The sequence below is a fragment of the Rousettus aegyptiacus genome, unplaced genomic scaffold (genome assembly GCF_014176215.1).
Source record: "Rousettus aegyptiacus isolate mRouAeg1 unplaced genomic scaffold, mRouAeg1.p scaffold_m13_p_16, whole genome shotgun sequence".
Taxonomy (NCBI): Eukaryota; Metazoa; Chordata; class Mammalia; order Chiroptera; family Pteropodidae; genus Rousettus; species Rousettus aegyptiacus.
The window spans coordinates 54,205,982-54,223,590 of NW_023416291.1; the positions used below are offsets into that span (position 1 = coordinate 54,205,982).

Below are 17,609 nucleotides of genomic sequence, written 5' to 3' on the forward strand. Positions count from 1 at the left end.
CAAAATGAGTAGAAAGGGCCTATGACGACCAGCCCAGGCGGAAAGGTGGGGGAGGAGGCGTCCTCTGCTCCTGTCCAGAAGTCTGAAGTCAGACGAAGAAGTCAGGAGGGAGCCGAGGCCTGGGCCTTTGGGATGAGAAGGGAACATGTCGAATTGGGGCTCTGGAACCCCCTTTGTCCACACTCCGGGGAGGCGGTGTGCAGTCCAGAGGGGGACTTCGGTGGAGTGATGGAAGGATGAGATGTTTCTCATAAACCCCGGGTCCCCGACCAGATGTGCTGGCCTTCTCACGTCCCCAGTGAGCGCCTCGGAGGCCCGGCTCACTGCGAGCGTCGTTTGGCAGCGGGGGCTCAAGTCCAAGCAGGCTGCTAACAAAGTCCGGGACCCTGGGCCAGTGCCTTCTCCACAGCGTCTTCAGCGCAGTTAGTTTTGCAGAGTAACAGCACGTTCACGGCCTCTTGCTTCCCAACAGCAACTGTGTGTGCCCCCTGGGCCAGAGCTAAGCAGTGCTAACGGGAAGACGCTTTCGAAAGTACCTGCTTGGTATGTATGGCCTGACTTCTCTAAAAGATCTGGTGGCAACACAGCCCATATTTTATAAAACCCACTCTCTGGACTGCACACCGGCTCCCCGGAGTGTGGAAGGACGGGCTTCCAGAGCCACAATTCAACGTGGTCCCTTCTCGTCGCAGAGGCCCGCGGGCTGCGTCCTGAGGCCTCGGCTCGCTCCCGCCACTGGCGCAGCCGCTGCTCCTCGCGCCTCGCCGCGCCGCGGTCCTGGGGGCCGCGCCGCCGGGGCGCTCCCCATTGGCCGGGGGGCGGGGAGAGGGCGGAGTCCCGACGCCCCGGGGTGGGCGGAGGGGGCGGGCGTGTGGAGCGGCGACGCCCGCCCGCGGGAGTCCCAGCGGCTAGAGCGGCGCTGGCGCGCGGCTCGCCAGCCCAGCGGCAACCCGGTGGGCCTCGTCCTCCGGCTCCTTCAATCCTGCACCTGCCGCCGAGCTGCGAACTGTCCGTGCGGCCGTTTCACCGAGCGGGAACCTCAGGCCCAGAGGGACTGTCTCCGAGGCGCCGGAGTCTAGTCGTTCTGAACGCATGCGAGCGGGGGCCCTCCCTGCAGGTGCGTCTCCGGGGCACTCGTGACACCGTGGGGCTGGATCACCTGGGCCGTGGGGGCCGTGGCAGGGGTCAGCGGAGAAGGAAGCCCAGCATCTCTGGGAGAGGCTGGTGAGGAGGCGCGTGGGGCCAGGGACCCAGGAGGGGGCGTGGCTCCGGGTTGGGAGGCGTCAGCCATGAGGGATGCTCGACAGCCAGCGAGAATGGACAGGATTTGGGGACACTCGTGAGTCGAAGCGGGGGCAGTCGGATGGGAAGACAAGCGGGCAGGCTCGGGGCCCCCGGATCCCCTGGGCATCTGAGCTGTGGCCCAGCCTCAGTTCCAGGCCCTTCCCTGGTGCCCTCTCGCTTCTCCCTTCTGCCGATGCCGGACACAGGAACTGGCCTGTCCCGGCTCTGCAGGGCCGTGCACTGAGGCCCGGGCAGGTCCAGTCGCTTACCCAGCCCCGGAGGGGCAGAGCTGGGTTCGAAGGTGGGCAGCTGGCTCTGGCCCCCCGGGGACTAATCCCCGGAGGTTACATAAGGCAGAGGATGGGGCCGGTTAGCAGGCTCCGGGAGGCTGGAATCAGGCCTCGGAATTTTCCAGAGACCAGATGTCTGCATCCCGCCCAGCCACACCACCGGGGACAGGAAACGCCTTCTGAGTTGTCACTTGGTCCCTTGGCACGTCAAGGTGGAACCCCAGTGTATTGGGCAGGGCAAAACTCGGGGACCTTTGTCGGGGCTGAGGGGCGAGGGCCAGTGCAGGAGCCGCTGGCTGTGACCCAGGAGCGAGTCCCCTGCTCATGAGAAGCAGGTGCCGTGAGAGAAGGCGGGCAGCTGGGGGCCGTGAGTCTGAGCCCTCACGTCACAGCTGCCCTGGCATCCGTGAGGGCGGACAGCTGGTTCTCCCTCGCCCGCACCCCTCCACCTGCCGGCGCTCGGGCGTTTGACAAGGGCACCTGTGTGAGGCTCCGCCCCGTCCGCACAGCGAGGCTGCGAGGAGGTCATCCCGACTTCGCCGAGTAGGGGCCAAGGGAGGCTTCCGGGGTGGATGTGAGTAAGCCAGGCCCTTCTAGGCCGTGGCTTGTCCTGGACGCAGGTGCCGTTCCAAGCCCCGTGTCACCGGCGAGAAAACTGAGGGTCCAGAAGGCACCAGTTGGCACTGGGCTGTGGCTGTGCCCTGCCAGAGGGTAAGTCAGCGTGTCTGGAGCCCCCACCCCCAAAACTGTCCCCCCAGGCCTCTCGGAGAGGCAAGTGGCTGAGCCCACTGAACCCCCAGTGGCTTCCTGCAGGGAAGAGATTCAGAGTTCCTGGCGGGGTGCCACAGCCTGCCAGTCAGCGGACACCCTCTGCAGACACCGGCCCCCCTCTGGGCCGCCCGCTGGGTTCTCCTGGCTAAGCTTCCGCCGCGGGGCTGGGGAGGCCTCCACCCCCAGCCTGCGGCCTCCACTCCCAGCACTCTTGAATGACAAAACCTAGACAAAGATGAAACACAGCTGCTCACAACAGCGTGGTTCAAGTGGCCGAAAGGAGGAACCATGTGGGTGTCTGTGACGGGTGAGATCTGGTCCATCCACATGCTGGAATATTACTCAGCCCTGAAAAGGAAGCACGTCCGGACGCCTGCTGCAGCGTGGGTGGAGCTGGAGGACACTGCTCAGGAGCCAACGCAGAAGGACATGTCCTGGCTGAGGGAGGGGAGCGGAGGAGAGCGCGTGTGTGACGGGGACGGTGTCGGCGCGGGACGGCGAGGAGGTCCTGGAGGTGCACACGGCTGCGTGACCTGTGAGTGTGCCTCTGGCCGCCGAGCGGCGCCCCAACAGCAGTTAGGGTGGGGAAGTTTGCTATGTGCATTTTTCACAATAAAAAAGGAAGAACACGTTAGATTCCCTACCCCACTCCCCCCAAAAAACACAGCCTGGGGGGGCTTGCTTAAAACCCCATTTTACAGATGAGCACACCAAAGCGCAGGCAGGGAGCTGATCACAGGGTCACGGTTTTGCAGGCGGCAGGGCTCTCGGGGCCGCCCGGCCGCCCATGCTGACCCCCGCCAGGGCCCTGGAAGCCTGGGGGGGCTCGAGGTGGCCCCCGGCCCGCTGCCTGCCCCCCGAGGCCCCACGCCCCAGGCCGCAGCACTGCTTTCCAGCCGTCGGCTCTCTCCCTGGCCTGGGCCGACTCCCCGGCAGGTTTCCCGGAGGTGCGGGGAGCTTTGCTCAGAATACCTGCCGCAGGAGGGGGAGGGAGCTGTGGCGACAGCACGGGGGGGCCAGGGCCCCCTCCCCCCAGGTCTCCGCGGGAGGCCTGCAGGGCCCGGCATGCACTCAGCCTTGGCACAGGGTAGGACGTGACTCGCTCCCGCTCCGGACAACTCTCTTTGAACTGCGTGGACTCCCTCAGGTCTGTACTTGTGAGCTCAGCCCCTGGGGACAGGACGCCCCGCCACTGTGCCCCGGAAACCCCATGACTGTGGCAGGGCACTGCCTCCCACTGGCCCAGCGTCGGGGGCGGGGGGCTGGCTCCTGCTCGTCCGGCTCCAAAGCTTGTCCCTGCTTCTCCCGGCCTCCTAGCGGCCACTGTCCTTGGCACCTTCTAGAACCACTGTCTTCTCTGGACCTCCAGAGTCATCATCATCTCAGGGGCTTCGACTTAACCCGTCTGCAAAGTCCCTTCTGCCATGCGAGATGACGTGTCCCTCAGGCCCCTTTACACTACTGATGACAGGGTAGACGGGAACTCTGTAGCACTTTTGCAGTTTTCCGTGAATCTGAAATGATTTCGGAATCAAAATTTTATCTTAAAAAACACGAGAGTTGGAAGGTGATTTACAAGAAGTTCAAGCCAAACCCGTAACTACAGCAGTAACTCAGTCACCCATAACTTCCCCGAGGTCACCGTGGGCCGCGCTCGGCGTTCACCCCATTTCCTATCTGCGTTTATAGTGGCATGGGTACTTTCTCTTGGATCTAAATGGCATCACACCTGCTTATTTTTTTGACTTTTTTCATCGAACAGAGTACCTTAGACCAGGGGTCCCCAGCCTCAGGCCGCAGACCGGTACCGGTGGGTGGCCTGTTAGGAACCGGGCCGCACGGCGGGAGGCGAGCGGCGGGCGAGCGAGCCAAGCTCCGCCTGTGTCCCCAGCCGCCTCAGCCCCACCTCAGCTCCTCAGGCGTTAGACTCTCCTAGGAGCCTCCGTCCCTGGTGCCACAAAGGCCGGGGACCCCTGCCTTAGACGACTTGCCATTTCTCCATTTCTGGGTCACCGTCCCTGCCCCTCTTGGCCTCGAAGCTGACCGCCTTCCTCCCCGTGTTCCGGCCCATGCCCCTCATGCTCCAGGTCCGGCCTGGCAGGTGCCCCCTGCACCCCGCACCTGGAGAGGCTCGGGGCACCCATTCAGATGTGGTTGGGAAGCCGTCCCAGGCCCTCTGAGTCTCGCTGCCTGTGACTTGGTCCCTCTGCACCTCAACGTCTTGACCCATAAAGTGGGGGTGAGGATTGCTCTCACGGGGGCCGTTGGGAGTGTCACGTCAGATGTGGGAGCCCCCAGGCAGGGGCAACTTGCAGTCAGTGGGACCAGCGGCGTGAGAAGCAGGACCCGTCCGGAGTGGAGGTGATGCTTTGAAAGGATGCTGCTTCCCATTCCTGGGGACCCCCCGATTAGACGTCACAGAAATCCAGAGTTCTCAAGTGAAAAGCACCGGGTGAGTTACTTCAGGCACAGCTTGATCCAGGGACTCACGCACTGGTCTCAGACATCGGGCCCTTTCTGCTTCCTGCCTCTCATGGCCCTGGGGCAGCTCTCCCGGCGCATGTGGGTGACCCTGGCCATAGTGGGTCCCAGTTCCGGTTCTCCCTGTGCTCATGCCCAGGAATGTCTGGACAGCTCCAGGACCCCGCCCACCCAGCCAGCTCAGGACCCTGAAGTGTCCAGGCCTCAGGGATCACGGGAGCCACAGGGAGTTGGGGGAGGAGGCATGAGGGGCCACAGGATCCGCTTGGGAACATTTCCTGAGCCTCAAGGCCAAGAGACTTCAGAGGGGGCAGGAGCCCGGCTGGCCCACCTCCCCTGGGAGCCACGTGCACTCACCCGTTCCGGCCCGGCCCCGCCTGTACACAGCCAGTGCTCAACAGACGGAGCTCGCCATCCCCCCTCCCTGTCCCACCAACCTCTCTCCGGCCCTGTCTGAGCAGGCCCAACCTCGCCAAGGTCACGACCGCGTCCGCCGATGCCAGTCCACTGGTCCATGTCCTCGTCTTGCCCTCACAGGCCACGCCTCCCTCCCCCAGCCCTGAGCGGCCTCCGGGAGCCCACGCCCAGCCCCCTCCTCCCCACCCCGTTCTGTCCTGTTCGCTTGTGCCCCATGACGTCACCCATAATGCTAAACACCCCCATGTGCCGAGGACGCCCACATGTCCATCTCCACCCGGACACGACCCCTGGACTCCCAGCCTCTTCCCTGGGACCCTAGACCCGTTCAGAAGTGACCACTGGACCTGCCCTGCCACCCCCAGCCTGTCCCCCTCAGTAACGGGGCGCCTCCCTTCGCCAGCTGCTTGGGCCAACCTCCGGCCTCGCCTCTTCCCAGCACCTTCCCCCAGGGGACTGTCAGCCACTCCCAGACAGCTGGGAGCCATGCAGCTGGGCCAGCCCTGCCCCGGAGCCGCCCGCCCGCTGCTGCCTGTCAGCCTGTCAGCGGCCAGCACCCCTCCCGCCTCCCAGGGCTGCCCCCACCTCATCCCCTCCCCCTCTCAGGCCTCCTGCTCTACCTGCCCCACCTCCGGCCCCAGGGCCTTGGCAGGGGCAGCCCCTCTGCCAGCCTCCCGACCCCCCCAGCCTGGGCCGTTTCCTTACAGTGCCCTGATTACAGGTGTGGTTGTACCTTCCCAGGGGCTGCCCCCCTCACGAGCCGGACCGGCTGGGTCACCACTGTATCAGCACGTAGCAGGTGCTCGATAAACGGTGACCGAAGGAAAGGCATCAGGAGGCCGGGCCCAAGCTGCTGCAGGCAGATCTGGACCTGCGATGCCTCTCCCTGTGCCAGGGCCGAGAGACCCCCAGAATGAGCCTCCAGGAGGAGGGGGGCGCCCAAGGTGAGCCTGGCTGAGCCCTGAAGCAGGTGGGCAGTACACTCATCACCCCCTTGGTGCCCACGTTCTGGACGCGCTGCCCAGGGAGCACCATGGGCGACAGAGGAGGGGGGAGGGGAAAGAGGCCTGCTGTGTCCCTGAGTGCGGGGAGGGTGGGGGGGGCATCTGCGCGCAAGAAAAGGGGTGGTGGTAGCCCTGGGGTGACCCTGAACTCAGTGGTCCGCACGGAGCCGAGGTCCTTCTGGAAGTGTCTGGTGGAGACCCTTGCTGGCCACATCACCCGAGTGGAGAAACAGGTCGGAGAGGGCGGGGTCACGGCCGCGCAGCGTGGGGCCCCCCTGGACCCGGGTCTGGCTCCAGAGGCGCAGCTCGCTGCCCAGGGGAGGCCTGGCACGGGGGGCGGGAGGCGGGGTGGGGCGCGTCCTCTGGTGACAACAGCGCCCGGGAATGTGCGTGGCGGGAGGGGGCTCCCCGCGCTCCACGCCCGACCCCCGGGGCTGAGCTTCTCCCCAGTGCGCTGGGGGCCCCGCGCTGGGGGTGGCCGGGACTTAGGGCGGGAATCCCAGGCGCGCGGGTTTCTGACTAGGCTGACCTTGAGGGAGGTGGGGAGGGAAGGACCAGAGGAAGGGGTAGTGACTGGGAAAGGGGACCCTCGCGGGGACGCGATCTGGACGTCGGTCGAGAGGGGGCAGCGCCCGGGACTCGCAGAAGGAGGGGCCAGGGCGACCTCGCTTGGCGCACATTCCCGGGCTCTGAGCGCGGCGCCCGGAATAGCAGCCCTGGGGGTGGGGGTAGGGGCGGCCCGTCCCCACGCGACTCCCCAGCCCTGGTCCCCCCCAAGGTCATCGGGATATGGACTGTCGGACAGCAGACCACTGTTCTGGGGGGCCCGGGCCGGCACGGGGCAGTCCCCTGCCGCAGATCTGCGCTAAAGCGCGCCACGGCCGCGCGAGGGCGCACAGGGCCGCCGCCCCTCTGGACCCCGGCCTGGGCGCGCCCGGGGAGGCCGGGTGGGCGGGGCTGCCCTGGGCTCTCCCCGCCCCTCCCCGCCGGCCCCGCGGCTTCCGCTCGCCCTGCGACCGCCGGGGAGCCAGGACGCACCGCCTCGGCTCGACGTTGCCGGTAAGTCCCTCTTCCTATCCCCCCACTGCCTGCGGGGGCATCTCCTTCCGCTTCCTGGGCCCAGTAGGGCTGGGGTGGTGGCGAGGCAGCTTTCGCTAGGGTGGGAGCAAGCTCATCCCCACTTCCTCCTGGGGAAACTGAGGCCCAGAGGTGTGGCTTACCCTGAGACCACAGGCGGGCGGGAAGGCAGCCAGACAGGGTCTAAGTATCCTCCTTCAGGGGGCTCTGGGGAGCGAAAGGGTGGTCCTTCCGGCCCTTCGTTCTCCATCACTCAGACCCCGGCTTCTAGCCAGTGCTGAGTCAGGAGGGGGTGTCCCTCCCCTATTTCTGCTCTCCCATCCAGACTTCCTCCTAGGCCAGCGGGGGAGCTGGGTTCAGAGAGCAGCTGAGATGCAATTGCTGCACAGCTCCGGTTAGGGACAGGGACCCCCCTGGGTCTCCCAGGCTTCCAGCACCTGGAGCCACCAGTCACCAGACCCCTGGGTGTCCCAGGTCCAAATGTCAGAGCCCCGAGGGCCTGAGGTACAGAAAAACTGGGACTCAAGAGGGGCCGTGGGTCCGGCAAGAACTAGCCCCCCCCCCCCAATCTGGTGCCCAGGAGCTCGGGGGCCAGAGGATTCCAGCTTGTCCTGGGCGTCCTTTGGGCACCACTGACCGCTGGGCTCCCTGGCTCTGGCCCGAGAAAGGACTCACAAGGTAGCCACTTCCCTCCCCCTTTCTCTGCCCATGTCCCGGTCACGCGGAGGGCGCGAGTGGCAGGCGGCTTGATCGTTCCTCTGACAGGTGGGGAAACCGAGGCCAGGGGAGGCCATGTCGCCAGCCCAGCCCCGCCCCCGGCCACCTCCCTCATTCCTGAGTCCTCTTCATCGGTGGCCCCTTTCCTTCCACAGACCTCACTGCTGCTCTGTCCCACACCCTCTGCTCATGAGGTCATGAGGTGCCGTCCGGACAAGGGCCAGGTCGCCCCTTGCTGCCCCTCCCCAGTCGGGGGGCTCCCTGCTGCTGAGGGCCTGGGAACTGACCTAGCCCCCGCCGGCCACGCCCTCTACAAGGTCTCAGAGCCCTGGACTGACCCCAGCTAGTCCCCACTGGACAGATGGGGAAACTGAGCCGGGGGGCAGCAGAGTGGCTGGCCCCTGGCCACACAGGAAGGTAGAAGCCATGACGGTGGGGAGAACGGTGAGGGGCCCCAACCCTGGAGACACCTGTGCACTATCTTGGAATGATCCATTCTGTCATCTGACACTGATCAGGCACCTACTGTGTGCATCGCAGGACGATAAACCACCAATAATAATAATACTTGGAACTCTCTGTTCCCATACCAGGCTCTGTGCCTCCCTTTTTTCTTACCTGATCCCACAGATCCCTCACAGCTCTCCTGTACAGGGGGGCTGTATTATCACCCCATTTTTCAGAGATGAGAAGGAAGTCTTAGGTCAGGGCAGAGCTGGGCTCCTGACGCCCCACTGCAGAGAAACCCTCTGCCCCCCAGGCCCCGCCCCCTTTGGGATCGCCTGCTTCTGCTGTGGACCCTCCTGAATTGTGGTTTGCGGGGCACCGCTCAGGTAAAGGGGAACATGAGCCAGGGGTGGGGGGAACACGGGGCGCAGGTGCCGGCCGTGCGGGGTGCCAGCCCCAGCTCCAGGCTAACTGTGACTCTCTCTCCCCAAGTAGGGTCCAGGCGAGTGGACGCCATGGGGTTCCTGGAGCCACTGCTCCAGCTCCTGTGGGCGGGGTCTCTCGGTGCGAAGCCGGCGCTGCATCCGGTGAGTGGGGAGCTGGGGCTCGGCTGGGCGGGGCCGGGGGTCCCTGGCCCTCCTCCCCTGCCAGCCTAGCCCAGCCCAGCCCCTGGCCACACCCTCTGCCTGCCCACACATGCTGTGACTTTTAATCCCGTTGATCCAGCCGGAATGTGGGTAGGGTTGGCCCGAGCGCGGGCTCTGGGGCGGGGGTTCTTGGAGGCCCTGACTGCAAGGTGGCCGCCCTGCTCCGCACAGGTTTCCAGGGGAAGAGCTGTGCTGGGGGGACCCTCACGAGTACCGCCTCTGTCAATTGCCAGTAAGTTCCGTCCTGCTCCCAAGCCCTCAAGTGTGCCCCGGAAAGCCCCCCTGCTCCCCGCCCTCATGCCCCCGAATATGTTTGCCCCCTTTCCAGCTTCTCTGGGCTCCTCTGAGGCTGTCCCAGCTTCTGACACACCCATCTCTGTCCCCAGGACTGTCCCCCAGGTGCCATGCCTTTCCGAGACCTCCAGTGTGCCCTGTACAATGGCCACCCTGTACCAAGCCCCCAGAAGACCTACCAATGGGTGCCCTTCTATGGCGGTGAGTAGCCTGCCTGTCCGTTGGTCCAGACACAGTTCTAGGTCTCTCAGGGAGATGTGGGGGCTTGGAGGGTCGTAAGGAGGAGGGGACAGTAGCACTTGGGCTTTGAAGGGTATGTAGGAGTTGGTGGAGTGATGTTGTGTGCGAGGCGCGTAGCTGGGGTGGAGGGAGGCAGTGTCTGCTCTGCAGAGTCCAGCGCCACGCAGAGGACTCACTTGGAGCTGTCGCAGAGGCCAGCAGTTCTCAAACCTACCCTAGGAGCAGGAAGTGTCGCTTCATTCAGCTGAAAATAGCGAGTTATGTAACCGTGTGCCCGGGGCCGTGTGCCTCCAGATTTGAGAAAGGCAGCTTCAGACACCACGGTGGGGGCAGACACAGATAAGAAAAGCCTAGAATGGAGAAAGTTCCATCCGTCGATCTCCTGGGTTTTTTTTGTTTTAAGTGTTTTGTTTTTCCTGTTTGCCCTACGAACTGGAAGAAACCCTGCACCCCTGCAGAGGCCGGCTCGTGCCAGCCCGAGCTGCATTCCAGGCAGGGTCTGCCACCGGGCTCGGGCAGGTGGGACCATGAGCGGGAGAAGCAGGGAGCAGGGTCAGGGGCCTGTGCGCATTGTACCCTGCTGCCAGCCAGAGGGGGAAACTGAGTCCTGGCGAGGGCCAGAGACACACCCAGGCTGTGTGGGACGCAGTCAGCAGTGGATGCTTTTTACCGGACACCTGCTGGGCGCAGTGCCCAAGTGCTGAGTGAGTTCTGTCCGGTGCTGGGCCTAGAACTCTGTCTGTAAAATAGTAGGTGTTCATTGATTGCAGAATGAGCGAATGAAAGAATGAATGAATAGAAAACGACGTTGTTCCCGGATCACACGTAGAGAATTCTGATACTAGGACGTAAGGCGAAGACTGGAGGCAGAACTCATAGATCCTTCATGGCTCCGCTCAGCCTTGATGTGCGGTTTTGGCTGAGTCTCGGCCTCATCTGCCCAAGTAGATGGCTTTCTGGGGTAGCCTGGCGGGGCGGGGTCTGCAACTAGGCTGGAAGAACCCCTGGCCCACTGACTCCTCCGGCCCCCAGCGCCCAACCAGTGCGACCTCAACTGCCTGGCCGTGGGGCACGCCTTCTACCACAGCTTTGGCCGCGTCCTGGATGGCACACCCTGCAGCCAGGGCGGCCAGGGTCTCTGCGTGGCTGGCCGCTGCCTCGTAAGGACTCGCCAGACCCCGCCCCCCTCCCACTGGGCCCTGCCCCAGACCTTCTTCCTTTAGTCCTCTATCCGGGCCTCCCACCTGCCGCGCCTTCACGGGCCCTGCCTCCTCCGTAGTCTCCACCCCAAGCTTTTCTCTCCAGAGCCCACCCTTTTACTCTCAAGCCCGTTTTGATAGCTTCCAAGTACAGCTCTTTTCCCTAGGCCCCGCCCAATTCCGTCCAGGCCCCAGGATCACTAAGCCTCACTCCCAGCCTCTTCCCTCCAGGCCCCGTCCCCAAACCCAATTCCCTTTAGTTCCAAAGTCCATTCCTCTTCCACAGGTCCCGCCCTCCCTAGGCCCCTCCCTCCTTACCCTCCCTTTTACTCCCAGGCCCATTTCTTTTATACCCTTATCCCTAAGCCCCGCCCCTGGTGCTCGGAGCCCTGCCCCCATCCGAAGCCACCGCCCCGGGCGGAGGCGGGGCTGTCTGTGATGAGCTTCCTCCCGATCCCTTCAGAACGCTGGCTGTGACGGTTTGATGGGTTCGGACGCTCGCGAGGACCACTGCGGCCGCTGCGGCGGTGCCAACGACTCGTGCCTCTTGGTGCAGCGCGTGTTCCGCGACGCCGGTGACTGCTCGCCCCGTCCTCTCCGTTCGCCCAGAGCGGGCCCTTTAAGGAGCAGGGGCGGAAGCGAAGGCCCATGCTGATTGGGCGGTCTGCGGCCCAGCGCCCTCTCGCTCATCATTCTGATTGGTCGCTGCCAGATTGTCCCGCCCTCCCTAGAACAGATGGGGTTTTAACTCTCACTGCTGCACTTAAGCGATCGTCACCCCAAACGTTTATGGAGCAGTTTGGGGGTACCAGGACCATAGCTAACATCCTTACCCACAGTGTCTCTTAATTCTTAAACATCCCTCACATACACCCCTACCCTCGCCCCAACGCCTCCCTCCCTCCCGCCTAGGAACGTTCGCGGGGTACTGGAACGTGACCCTGATCCCAAAGGGCGCCAGACACATCCGTGCCGCTCACCGGAGCCGTAACCACCTGGGTATCTCGGGGTGGGGGTTGGGGGGCGCCGGGTGCAGTCTGCAGACTGAGGCTTGGGGAGGACGCCGGGGCGGGTAGGTGGGCGGGGCCGGTTGCTGGAAGCCGGGGCTGACCCTCCTTTCGCAGCGCTGATGGCGGGAGACGGGCACTACGTGCTCAACGGGAACTGGGCGGTCAGCCCGCCCGGGACGTACGAGGCGGCGGGCACCCACGTAGTCTACACTCGCGCTGCAGGGGCCGAGGAGACGCTGCGTGCGGCTGGGCCCACCTCCCAAGACCTACTCCTGCAGGTGTGGGCCGGGCCTCCAGGGGAGGGCAGGGCACGTGGAGGGGAGCGGCAAAGGATCTGGGGGGGTCTGGGGTGGGGGCCAGCCGGGAGGCTGGGCCATCCGATAGGAGTTCGGCCCTCTAGTGTGCCACATCGCCCCCACCACCCAGGTCCTCCTGCAGGAGCCCAACCCTGGCATTGAGTTTGAGTTCTGGCTCCCTCGGGAACGCTACGGCCCCTTCCAGGAGCAGACACAGGCCCTGGCCTGGTCCCTGCGGCAGCCGCAGCCTCGGGAGGTAGAGCCTCAGCCCCCTGAGACTGCTGCAGCCCCTGCTCCCGACCCCCCACGGACCCCGACCCCTACCCCAGGTGAGGCGGAGGTGCCCAGGGTAGGGACAAGCAAGGAGGTGAGGCCTGTGCCTGACTGCACCCCGCACCCCACCCCCACAGACCCCTGCCCGCCCTGCCTGGACACCCGCGGTCGCGCCCACCGCCTGCTCCACTATTGTGGCAGCGACTTCGGTGAGAGACCCCTGTTCCCTAACCCTCATTTGGCCCCAGCTGACCTGAACTTGGCTCCTGTCCTGCTGACCTCTGACCCTGAACTGACTTTACCTTGACTTTTTGACTCCAACTTCGCTCCTCTTTCTAACCCTAATGTGACTCCTTCATCTGACGCTTTGCTCTAAGTAGACCCCTTAAGTCCTCGTGGATCTCTGACCTGACCCTGACCCCAGGCCTCAGTTAACCCCAGCCCCCAGGGCCCCCATGTCCCACCCGCTCCCCAGTTCCCTTGCCTGGCAATGGGGTGCGGGGGGAGGTGTCCAGCTGGAGCAGCGACCAGCCCTGGCACCACCCTGCCCACAGTGTTTCGGGCTCGTGTGCTGGGCCGCCTCCGCCAGGCCCAGGAGACCCGCTACGAGGTGCGTGTGCAGCTCGTCTACAAAAACCGCTCGCCACTGCAGGCCCTCGAGTACATGTGGGCACCGGGCCGCTGCCCCTGCCCTCCACTGGCCCTCCACCGAGAGTACTTGCTGGCTGCCCAGCGCATCGTCAGTCCCGACGGCACTCAGGACCGGCTGCTGCTCCCCCACGCTGGCTATGCCCGGCCCTGGAGCCCCGCGGAGGACAGCCGTGTACGCTTGGCCGCCCGACGTTGCCCTGCCTGAGCCCCGAGATAAGCCCCCACCCCCCGCCACCACTCACAGGAGGAAAGACGTACCTGACCAGGCTCGAACTCAACCTATTTCCTCTCTTGCCCTGGCTTCCAGGAAGCTCAGCGACATCTCCCACCTACGGCTATGTGACTCTCCCTCACACACACTTAGACGCCTCTGCACGTGGTCAGATCCGTTGTCGCAAGCTGCTGAGGACACACTGAATGGCCTCTTTTAACTCTTTTTCCCTCTCTCACTCATCGCTGCTTGAGACCGTGACACTCTGTGCTCTGTGTTCTCGCTGGCACTTACCCACAGGCCCTCATGTGTTCGGAGACACTGTCATAAACAGGCACGCCCCCTAGAAGACACGCCTTGCCCCGCACTGTAGCGCGAGTCGCCCTTCTGCTCTGGCTGCTGGGACCTTCCGAGGTAGCCTCGACAGCTTCGGCCCTTCTGGCTGGGTTCATTCTCGGCCTCGGAGACGTGGGATGCACTGGTTGTCAGGTGCGCACCATGCTCTCATGCATGTACGTACACACGTGACCTCACGCACCCGTCCAGCCCCCACCTCCCCTCAGCATGTCTGACCCTGGGTGGCGCGTAAACATGGCTTTTATAGGTCCCAGGCCTCCTTGCTTGTCCCTGTCCTCATGTGATCTGGGCAGGTTCTCCTATTCTGCAGCAGGAGGGCAGACCTCGATCGGGCGTGTCTGTGGGGTGGCCCAGCGGCCTCCCCGTGGGGCACCCGTAAGAGGCCACCATCTGCCTCCCCATCCTGGATAGGGAGGCTCACGCTGCCATTGGGGACTCTATCCTCTTCTGTACCATCGTGTTTCCTTCTCGGGCGAGGATGCTGGCCGTGGGCGTGTGTGCGTCTCAGACCTGGGCTCAGCGCCTGACCTTGCGGACGACAGTTCCTGTTCCCCCCTCTCAGCCTCAGTTTCCCCATCTACACCTACCCTTTCGACCCTTGCAGACTCTGATCATGGGAATCACACTTCCTGGTTCCTTCCCTTTCCCCTCTCATCATTCATGCATTCCTCTCCCAGGCATTTATTGAGCGCCTACTGTATGTCAGGGGACAACAGTCCCTGGGCTGTCCTAGCCCTGTCATCTCTGGCTGATGCTGGAGAATGCCCCACTCCCCTGGCAAAGTGTGGCACAATTCTGGAAGGAACTGTGGGTCCTGGACGCCCCCTGGTGGCAGGACGGGGGGAGAAGGGAGTCAGGGCGTCCAGTGCTCCCTACAGCCCCTAAGGGCCCTGTGCTTAGGCCCTCCAAGACACACGCCTTTCCTACCCAGGCTTGTCCTCCTTGAGAGCGCATCCTTACGCCAGCACCCACCCACAGCTCCAAGCCTCTTGCCACTCGCCTCTGCCTTTCTACGTCGGGGAGCGGGGTCCAGGGCCCCGCCACCTAATCCCAAGCTGAGGTGAGGTGCTTGCTCCCGGGAGGGGCCTGCACAGGGCCTGCTCTGGCTGGCAGGATGGCCACCCGAGCAGTGACTTGCCTAGCCCGATCTCTCTATGTGGCGACACCATTTCCAGTGACAATCTTATAACAAGCGCAGTAAACACCCCGTTGCCTTGCCCTTTAGCTTTTAAGCGATCTAACCATTTAAAGAGAGAGTAAAAGACTGCAGTACTAAAGATGCGCGAAGCCAGGATGGTGGTTCAGGACTAAGTTTGCACTCCCCCAGCAAAAGTGTTACACTGTTTCGCTGTTTTACACTGGCACGAATAAAAGCTTCCCGAGAGGGTCACCAGAGCATGGCGGGAACATCGTGACTCTAGTTCTGTTTTCGGTCTTCACAGTCCCAGGCTCTTTTCAATTACTTACTGTGGCCCCACAGGAATGCTCAGGGCCCCTCTGGGTTAGAGACGGCGACATTGCCCGGAGTGAGCAGAGCGGGAAGGGTCGGGAGCTTCTGCACGGAAGCTCGCGCGGCTGCGTCCTCGCGTCCAGCTGGGGCTCCCCCGGGCTTCCCGCCGGCGACGCTCGTTAACGAGGAATGAAAGCGAGCACGTTTGGAACGTGCGTCCGTGTTAGTAAAACAGCGGCGACGGCGGCTGTTTTGTGACCCCCACGAAGGGCTGATTCCAACAGTATTTCCAAACGCCAGCCGAGGTCAGTCCTGCTTTCCTTGTTTCTAATTCTCTGCAGACGCGCCCCCTGTCGGCCGCTGGCTGCCTGTCCTCTCTCACCCTGTAGCAGACCCTGGCCCACAGGAGGACACGTGTGCCCTCAGAGGGATGAGGGAAGCTCTGGACCGTCCTGCCGGTTGGCTGCGTCTGCTGTAGGTGAACGCGAGTCACACAGGGGGCTCGATAGACATGTCCACGTCCCAGTCTCCAGAACTCATGGGTGGGAACTTATTTGGGGAAAGGGACTTTGCAAGTGTGAGTCGGGCTGTCGAGATGGGCTCCTTCTGGATTATCCAGGTGTCCCCGAATCCAATGACAAGGGTCTTGGTAAGAGACAGAGACTGGGGTGACGTGGCCACAAGCCCAGGGCTGCTGGAGTCCCCACCCCCCACCCCCCCGGAGCTGGCAGAGGTGGCAGAGGCGTCAAGGACCCTCCCCTGGAGCCTCCGGGGGCCACGTGGCCCTGCGACACCTCGATCTCAGACTTCCGGGTTCCGGAATGTGAGCGACGTCCTGTTTTAAGCGTCCCGGTTTGCGGTCACTGGTTGCGGCCGCCCCAAGGGACTCGCGCGCTCACCCTGCAGTCTCTGACAGGTAGATGCCCAAGGGGAGCAGGAGCTGCGCTCTCCAAAGGCCAGTTCTAGCATGCTCCTTGAAGCTCTAGTCATAATAACCAAAAACAAAGCCACGGAAATGCCCCCCAGTAGGGGAACGGGGCGCACCGTCCCTGTCCCTGTCTGCCTCGCGGAAGGCAGCGATCCCCCCGACCGAAGAGCCGATGCCCCCTGCCCCGCGCAGGCGCGTCAGGCGAGACAGGGCGGGAGACGCGGCTGACCGCCGGGGGCTCCGTTCGGGGGCGGGAAGTGACCCGGAGCGGCTGGCCCTGCCGCTGGTTCCACTTCTGTATGTTTGAAAACAAGTCTGAGAGGGCTAAAGGTCACTTTCTACGTGGCCAGACAGGTGTGCGTCCGCCCCACCCATGCTCCCTGGTGAGCTGACCCGGCGCAGAGACAGCCTTCAAGGAGCACGGCTGGGCCCATTTCACCGTCCCCTGAAACGGCAAGACGGAGGGTGAGGCAGGGCCAGGCGCGGAGCGAGCCCAGCACACACATCTCCTCCCCGCCGGCCTGGGCCACACCGTTCTGTAAACAGCCGGACCAGCGACCCGCGGATTCAGAGGTCCCCATCCCCAATGCCACGTGGACCTCTCGGCGCGTTGGGGGTTCTTTAATGATTACCCACCCTCCCACCCTCCCCACAGATCCCATACCCTGGAGTAAAAGCTAAAGTCCCCAGCACCTTCCAGGTACCTGCAACGCCCGGCCCCGGAGACTCACTTCCTCTCTCCCCCTCTCGCACTCCGGCCAACCTGCCTGGCCTCCCCATCCTCCTTATCCTCCTCTGCCCTGCCGGGTGTGGCCTTGGGACCTTTGCATAGGCCCTTCCCTCTGCCTGGATGCACCCCCCCCCCCTGAAGTTTCACAAGACACCTGGCCTCACCTCCTGCATGTCTCTGCTCAAATGCTGCTTCCCTAGGGAGGCCTTTCTCTGACCCCAACCTGCCCGCCCCCCCAACTCCTGGCTGCATTTCTGCCCATGACGTTCACCTCCCTCCAAGGTGGCGTATGTTTTGCTGATTGTGACCCGTCACCTCCCCAATCCCCGGGAGCAGGGAATTTCATTTCTCTGGGTCATTGCTGTGCCCTTCGCTCCTGGAGCAGGGCCTGGCATACAGCAGGCGCTCAGCATCTGCTCAGTGGCCGAATGAACGATTTGTGCCCCTGTTCTCCCCGCCTCTTGCTGTGGTTCTCAAGGATGAGGCCCCAGGGCTGTGGTGCTGGTGGCTGCGTGGCACTGTCCCCTTTTCGAGGAGAGTTAGATGGACGGGGCCACCATCAGCTGGGGACGAGCTGGGCAGGACGTGCCAAAGGCCTGTGTGATGTGGCTAATGTGATGTGTTTGGGCATAAGATGGAGGTGTCTCCAGACATCACCCAGCGTCTCTGGGACAAAATCGCAGGGGTCGGTCTGTCGGGAGGAGCCTGGGGACCCCTGCAGGGCCTGGCTTGTGCCTCATTCAGCTGGCCCACCTTTCGCGTTTGTACTGGGAATTGTGACCAACTAGAAACATGGAGAAGCGGAACTGTAGGCGGGGAGGGTGGCAGGAGCCAA

General features: G+C 63.8%; 1 protein-coding gene and 1 pseudogene across 12 annotated transcripts; both read left to right on the forward strand.

Moving 5' to 3' along the window:
- The first annotated feature begins 1,316 nt into the window (after nt 1-1,316).
- Nucleotides 1,317-5,858, forward strand: LOC107500894 (annotated as a pseudogene).
- Nucleotides 5,859-7,313: 1,455 nt separating this feature from the next.
- On the forward strand, nt 7,314-15,067 carry ADAMTSL5 (ADAMTS like 5). Of its 12 annotated transcripts, none has more exons than XM_036234209.1 (12): nt 7,314-8,458; nt 8,802-8,874; nt 8,984-9,075; nt 9,307-9,367; nt 9,522-9,630; nt 10,702-10,829; nt 11,332-11,443; nt 11,781-11,867; nt 11,993-12,156; nt 12,305-12,656; nt 13,002-13,270; nt 14,598-15,067. In XM_036234209.1, the coding sequence occupies exons 1-12, from the start codon at nt 8,403-8,405 to the stop codon at nt 14,610-14,612; spliced, it is 1,518 nt and encodes a 505-aa protein (XP_036090102.1). In that variant the 5' UTR covers nt 7,314-8,402; the 3' UTR covers nt 14,613-15,067. The 12 variants fall into 12 exon arrangements, with proteins under 12 accessions (XP_036090102.1, XP_036090101.1, XP_036090100.1 ...); XM_036234208.1 differs by having other exon boundaries at nt 13,100-13,270; XM_016126662.2 differs by lacking the exon at nt 14,598-15,067 and having other exon boundaries at nt 7,315-8,458; nt 12,305-12,503; nt 12,585-12,656; nt 13,002-13,442.
- The last annotated feature ends 2,542 nt before the right edge of the window (nt 15,068-17,609 follow it).

Bases quoted from the DNA above. Each gene is read 5' to 3' on its own strand.
- ADAMTSL5 (XM_036234204.1), top strand. From the start codon at position 8,403: ATGGGGAAACTGAGCCGGGGGGCAGCAGAGTGGCTGGCCCCTGGCCAC. The intron at 9,368-9,521 runs GTAAGTTCCGTC...CTCTGTCCCCAG, and splicing joins ACCGCCTCTGTCAATTGCCA to GACTGTCCCCCAGGTGCCAT. The intron at 11,868-11,992 runs GTATCTCGGGGT...CTCCTTTCGCAG, and splicing joins CCGGAGCCGTAACCACCTGG to CGCTGATGGCGGGAGACGGG.